General features: G+C 32.3%; 1 protein-coding gene across 1 annotated transcript; it reads left to right on the forward strand.

Annotated features, from left to right (window-relative positions):
- The first annotated feature begins 4419 nt into the window (after positions 1–4419).
- Positions 4420–6238, forward strand: LOC121264312 (F-box protein At2g39490-like). Its single transcript, XM_041167439.1, has 3 exons — positions 4420–5331; positions 5424–5582; positions 5668–6238. The coding sequence occupies exons 1-3, from the start codon at positions 4480–4482 to the stop codon at positions 6067–6069; spliced, it is 1413 nt and encodes a 470-aa protein (XP_041023373.1). The 5' UTR covers positions 4420–4479; the 3' UTR covers positions 6070–6238.
- The last annotated feature ends 1105 nt before the right edge of the window (positions 6239–7343 follow it).

The following is a 7343-nucleotide window of genomic DNA, read 5'->3' on the forward strand; positions in this document are numbered from 1 at the left end:
ATTAAAGAAAGACTAATAATAAAAAATAATAATTTTTTATTATCATATAGAGAATATGATTTTTAATCTAATATAAATTTTAAGTTTTGAATAATTGATTAAAAATAAAAAAATCTCATATTAATAAAATTTTGAATATTGAAATGACTAACCAAATGCCAATATCTGAACTTGGAACTCGTTGGTCGGCACATTCTATTTGGGTTGAACGGTGGCCCCACAACTTTTGGGCTTTAATGTAATCTGGGGCCGGGATTGCGGCCGATAATGATTTTATTATCTCTGACTCTGTGGCGCTCGTGTCTCACTCGCGGTCGTTGTAGTCGTTATAAAAATGGACTGAAAAGAATCAAGAACAAGTTGCTTAATTTCCTTCTCCAAATAGAAAGGAAAACAATCTATACCCAAGAGGACGTTGCTACGTCCACAGAGAATTTCTATCGAACAGTTTAACTCTTTTTTTTCTTTTTTGTACTTTTTCTTTCACCATATTTTCAAAGTATTTAGATATTTTTTAAAAATAAAAAAAAATCACATATTCATTTAAAAACATTACTTAATCATTAAGTTAAAAAAAAATTAAAAACAATTTCGGTAGAAGATTTGTGGGCATAGTGTTTTCCATACATAAAACGTTACTGTAACTACCCTAGGACCACCTCACCGGCTTCCCCTCACGCTGGCAAGCAAACCCCACTATCAAAACCCCTTGGCAGCTCCTTCCTCAGTGGCACGCGAGCAATTTGAAATGGGTCTCGACGCAAGGGTTCTCCACCCTTGCGCCACCGCGGCTTAGTCCTAACTCCACCAAGCACCACCACCGAATTCTCCTCACCCTGTGGACTACTTCCATGGAACCCACCACTTGTAGCTCCTCCCTAACCCCACACACGCAACCCCTCTACACGCACGAGTTTCTCCTCGTAACATTGTCGTTAGCCACCCCTACGCCTCTGCACCACCACTAGCATCCTCGTCCTTCGTCGACGACCCCTCCACTTCCTCATTTCCTCTAGCTGAAGCCCCATCGTGATTTGTGTGGTGATTTTATGATTTGTGTGAAAACTTGTTTGGTGCTTTTGTGATTTTGTAACAATTTTGTTGTGAGGATGTAAAGAGGGACGTAAGGAGAAGAAGAAAAGCGTAAAACACGTTCACTGTTAATTCATGTTCATCCGTTTATTGCCGCTTTTAAGTATAAGGAGGATATATATTCAATTTTTACTTGATTCATATAATAATTAAGCTGTCTATAAATAGTAATATCAGTTCGAATATTAAATAAGTTAAACTCGTATAAATTGAGTCGACTCGATTTAGATTTGCAAATAAAATTCATCAAGCTAAATTCAGCTCATTTAAACTTGTTTTAAAGATCATAAATTACGCATAAATATGTGCATGTGTTATACATATATTATATATTAGCTGTATTTTGTATATTTAATTATGTATCATTAGTTAATAGTTTAATTGCCTTGTATAATATATAATTACATTATCTGTGCATGCATCGGATATTTCATAAAATTAATTATACATATATTCATGTACTTTTAAATGTATGACTTTTCTCCATTTTTTCTTCCATGAAGGAAAAAATGAAGAAAATTCATACAAAGTACATATTTCAGAGTTTTTTTTTAGAGAAAGAACTGTCTCATTTGTTTTCACAACTATTCTCATCTCATATCATCTAATCATTATAACTTTCTCAAATTCTTACACAAAATAAAATAAACAATTCAAATTTGTTAAATTCTAAAATAAAAATAATATTAAAAAAATATATTCTAATAATATTTTATTCAATTTTCAATTTTTATCTCCACTCATCTCATCTCATATAATTCGTGAGTTTTTACTGACATAGACATATGCCATATATTCCTAAGTCGATAAACTGATAATGCTTTTTACATCTTGAATTATTTTATAACATTTTTATATTATACAAAACAATATTATAAATTATGACAAAATATATAGAAAGATAACTATTTATTATAATACTTATATAGACTTCCCTCCCCCAAAATAAAAATTTGTATTCACATTTGCAATACAATTGCTCCCACAAAAGCCCTGCAAGCAAAATTATAACATTGTCAACACGTTTCCAAGATATCATATTATATTACTTTAAAAAAAAAAAAAAAGTTCTAGTTGACCAAGCAATATCCATATATCAAGTAGGAAGTATTGAGTTTCTTCTTTAATTTTAAATTGTTGTTGGTTGGAAAAAAGGGTTCAATAAATTTTCATTTCTTTAATTAGAAGTATATAATATTCCTGGTCAAATATATATATATATATTTATTTATATATTGTTGCATCACTGGATTTGCTTCAAAATTCAATGGGGTTAGGTGATGATCATTAATATGGTATTTAAAAAAAAAAATCATCAAATTCAAAACAAGTGAATCTCATGAATTTGCAGGCGATCTTTTCTATTTTTATTTAGTGATTAATAGAATAATGAGCCGATTATTCATACCAATGTGAATCCGAGGATGCCCTTTTTTTCGTTTATGCAGATTGGTCACTTTCAGTGGTACTTACTTCACGAAATCCACAAATTCAACCAGTTGTTGGAATCTTTGTGTGCATACATATATATATATATATATATATATATATATATCTATATATATATATCATCTTGTTCACTTAGGCCAGCTAGCTTGCATATAATATATGGACAATACTAATATTATTATATATGTTATCCATTTAAGCTTTGAAGGAAACACTCGTTCAATTAGAATATATAATATGTGAGTAATATCATATATAATATTAAAATGCGTAAGTCTTTTGTAATCCCTTTAAAAAATAGTAAAATCCACAATTTAAAAATAAGTTTTTTCGTATGGTAATGGATATACTCACTTCTTTCAAGTAAAGTGAGCGAGACTTGCATACTCTGTCTCGTTTATTTTTACAATTCTTCTCAACTCATCTCATCACATCTTATCTAATTATTAATATTTTTTCATTTTAACAAGAAATAAAATAAACATTTCAACTTTTTCAAATTTTAAAACAAAAATAATATTAAAGAAATATATTTTAATAATATTTTATTCATCTTTTAATTTTAATATCAATTCATCTAATCTCACCATCTACGGCAAACTCTACAAGTTTCGTAATATACAATGACTTGATCTTGGTTTATATTTGAATCTTTGCAACATGTCAATGTCAACCAAACTCTAAAAGATCATGTCAAGGTCAACTATATGCATGATGGTCATCTTTTATCATATATGACTCGTCATGATCTTTCACTAATTTGCACTAATCTCTCGGAGATTAAAAGTTAATTTTCCCCATACATGAAGATAATCCATCCGTACCAAGTCTCCTATTCTGACAAATTCAACAAGACATGTCAGCACAGTACTACTTTTTTTTATTAATACATGTGAACGTGCCGAAAAATTAAAGATATACTTTACGTATGCCTCAAGTTTAAAAGAAAAAAAGTTGTCAAGAAATGATAGAACTGGATACAGTTTTCCTCTATATCAGTTTTGGGGGGCAACTAGAAGTTTGAAACTTGTTCTGTTAATCAAAAGCGTGGGGTGAACTTTCTAATGACGTGTTTTCTTCCGTTCCAAGTTTGCAGTACTGATTATTGAAAACTCTTCGAAGTTGTTCATGAGTCGATCTCAACTTAATTTTTCTTTGCATATCTACACACGCCTGGCCTATATGTCTATGAACGTACATGCATATATAGGATCATAAATTATTTCTAACAAGTATGATGATGATGAAGATGTAGACGGAAACCATACCTTGAAAATACGAAGAAATTGGATCCATTAATATTGGAAAATGCACAGTATTCTAGTGATATGAATATGTGGAAATGGAATTCTTTAAACCTACAGTCAATTTGATTAAGACCAGTTGCAAGCAAGTGGCCTGTTGCAGGAGAAAATGCTGGCATTTCACACTCTTGTCATCACTTGTGACCTTTTGCATCAACTTAATTTGAGTCGTTTCTAATGCCATATTATTAGGTATATGAACTTCATAATTTTCCTGCATTATTAATGAATATATATGGCAAATCATTGTACTTTTATATGCTTTAATTTGATAAAAAAAAAATATATAGTTACAATCATGAGTGTGTAAGTGCTGTGCAGTAATTTTAAAAAAAATGAATAAATACAGAATTTATATAAAAAATTAATTTTTTAATAATAAACTTCACTTTTTTTTTAAAACGACTTTACGACGCTTGTGCACTCGACAATTGAAATGTAGCATTACTCTTTTGATATAGTGCGCGCACTATAGGTGGAAAAGCTTGAAACACAAATTTCAAAAGAATTGAAGAGGGTCCACCATTTATGTTGCTAATTATATATTCAGAATGCAATCAATTGCGATATATGCTTCAAAGTCTCCTATAAGTAAGTTTCTTTAGGCCTGAAGGATTGGAGAAGAGAAGCAACTATGGTGGAGATTAATCCTGATTTTATTAGCCCTTTACCCCATGATGTCATCCATGCCATTTTTTCGTTCCTGCCATTGAAGCATGCAGTTAAAACTAGCATTCTTTCAACTGTATGGAGAAGCCTTTGGATGCCAATCCATGTCAACTTGGACGTTGGTTTGGATCAAATAGTGAACCCTGAGCTTAGTAAAGAGGTAACAAGAGTGATTGCCACCTTTTTAATCTCTTGCAATTGTCCACGAAAGCTCTATCTTGGACTTCCCAAGAGTGAAAAAGTGAAGCTGCAGATGAAGAATGAATGGTATCTCATGGCTACCAAGGTGGACGAGAAAGAACTTTATCTAAGCTTTTCTGAGGAAAATCGACCTACAAAGGATCACTTCCATTTGATACTGGAAGTGGACAGTTCTCCAAATCTTGAAAACTCCTTTACAGACGCCTCTAGATTTGCTTCTCTCAAGGTTCTCCATCTCAGATCAATAACCCATCTAGACAAGAACATGGTTGCAGCTTTGTTCTCTAACTGTCAGCTTCTTGAGGTCTTAAAGCTTGTTAAATGCAGTGGCCTGCAACATCTAGATCTTAAAGGCGGTAGCCATTTCCAGAGCTTTGAAATGCTGGATTGTCCGGAAGTGGTTAACATCAATCTTTCTGCGCCTATGCTTAGATCATTTCGGTATCGTGGAGTCCTTCCACGCATTCAGATAAAGAAAGCTTCGGGTTTTACTGATGCGTTGCTTGATTTCAGAGATGGTCCTGGCCACATTAAGTTTGACTGCGAGGAACTTATTACTCTTTTAAAAGCTCTAAAGGATGTGGAAATCCTAACTCTCAGCGGCTGGCTTCTTGAGGTTTTCAACTTTTCTTGATTCTTTGCTAATCTTCTGATCAACTATCTGCATGTGAGCAATATTCTGAAATGAAATCTGTTCTTTTCCCGCAGTGGATGTGCTCAGCAGGAGTTATTTTTGGAAAGCTCGGGTTCCAATTCAACAAGCTAAAAGAATTATGGTGGATAGGGTCCCAGATGGACAGAACAAACCGTGATTCACTAGCTTGTTTCCTGAACTTCACCCCTTCATTGGAGAGGCTATTCATAGATGTAAGCATTTCATTTTCAACAAACTCAAACCTCATTGCATTAATTCTATCGTTGACATTCTTTTTTTTATGAACTTTTCTCACAGATTAACACGCAGCTAGATTATGTTCCTTGCCCGCCTTTTCACCATTACTGGCACGAGCCTCATCTCTGGATGGATTATGCAGCCGTGAAATGTAATGCTTTACCACTCGAACGTCTCAAAACAGTTTTCATGGCAGGCTTTACCAAACAAGAGGAAGAGTTATTGTTAATGGATCTTTTACTTGAGAAGGCATCTGAATCTGAACTCACGTCGATGATAGTAAAATCCCCAGAAAATGATTCATGGAGGGTGGCAAAGATCCCTAGAGGCCGTTGGCTCCTGCAAACTTGGATTAGCAAGTGGTTTTCAGTTTCATCTGCAGATCAAGATGAATGGTTCTTCGGATATGTAGACCAAGATTACTGCAGGGACCTATGCCCAGCTCATAGCACTGTGTTTTAATTAATATATTCATTTATTTCTTGTTAGAAAAACTGAAGTTCAACAAGTCTATTCATGTATACTGATGCTTCTTTTATTATGCCAAATTGCATAAATTTGTCTTGTTAGATAGAGGATAAGTTTAGTTGACTAATGCAATAATTTATGGTCGGCCTTCAATATTTTTTGAATTCTAAAAGGTTACTCTGTCTTGATGTATTTAAGTGGAGTGAATTAAACAAAACATCTTTAAACCTAAGAAAAGAAATCATATTTCAACTTTTCATCCGATCGTTATCTCAACACAAAAATTAAAACAGAAGATACTCTTACACAATTCTATTCAAACAAGTTTTTAACTCTACCATTTACAGAAATTACCCAATACAAAACATACTTAAAAAAACAAAAATGACATAAACACAACTATTACATAACTTATTCACAACTTTCTAATAAAATATTATTATATTTATAATATATTTGAATTTTGCTCGACTTTAATGGGTTTGAAATCAAGAAATAATCCTTGTGTTTCTATTCTGGATTTCATCCCTTGATTAAACCCTAATCTAAAGAAAAATATTGAAATTTGAAACCCTATACTCGATTAGGATTTTAATCCGAAACTCTAAACTATATTAGGGTACTCTTTAAAAACCCAAAATATTTGTGTGATTTTGTGATTGATCGATGCCCAAAAAAAATCGGATTATTTTGACAACTAGTTAATCAATAGAAATTTGGGGTTAAGATTGAGAAAATCTGCAAAACATAGAGAAAACTCTAAAATATATCAATTAATAATAAAATTTGAAGTTATTTCATAAAACCCACAAGCCGAGCTTAAATAGTTTCAAAATTCAAAATTTTGAGAATTTTTCCAAAAAGAAAAATTTCAAATTATTGCATGAAAATTAAATATGTAAGTAAACAAGAATCTACGAAAGATTTGGACAAAATTGAAATCAAAATCACATCCAAAACCTGAAACGAGATATTTCCTAAGAAGACAAAAATGAATAGAAGTTTGAGAAAAAAATAACAATCGATATTGCCCCAACCAAGGAAAATTAGGTTTTTCTTTCACAAATTTGCCTTCTTAAGGTAGTTCAGCGCAATCAACTTAAAATCTGGACCTTAATTTCCCACATTAGTTTGGGTTTGCATCAATGACTTTGAATCACATCAACTTATCAAACTATTGAACGCATGCAAAGTATCGACAATTGTGCTAGTGTCGATGATGATTATACTTCTCCAAGTCCAAATACTAGCATTAATGTTACATCCCT

Source organism: Juglans microcarpa x Juglans regia, chromosome 5D (genome assembly GCF_004785595.1).
Source record: "Juglans microcarpa x Juglans regia isolate MS1-56 chromosome 5D, Jm3101_v1.0, whole genome shotgun sequence".
NCBI lineage: Eukaryota > Viridiplantae > Streptophyta > Magnoliopsida > Fagales > Juglandaceae > Juglans > Juglans microcarpa x Juglans regia.

What these genes read in the sequence shown, in the direction of transcription:
- LOC121264312 (XM_041167439.1), top strand. Translation starts at nt 4,480, where the DNA reads ATGGTGGAGATTAATCCTGATTTTATTAGCCCTTTACCCCATGATGTC. An exon ending in TCAGCGGCTGGCTTCTTGAG is followed by an intron (nt 5,332 to 5,423) that starts GTTTTCAACTTT and finishes CTTTTCCCGCAG; the next exon opens with TGGATGTGCTCAGCAGGAGT. An exon ending in TGGAGAGGCTATTCATAGAT is followed by an intron (nt 5,583 to 5,667) that starts GTAAGCATTTCA and finishes CTTTTCTCACAG; the next exon opens with ATTAACACGCAGCTAGATTA.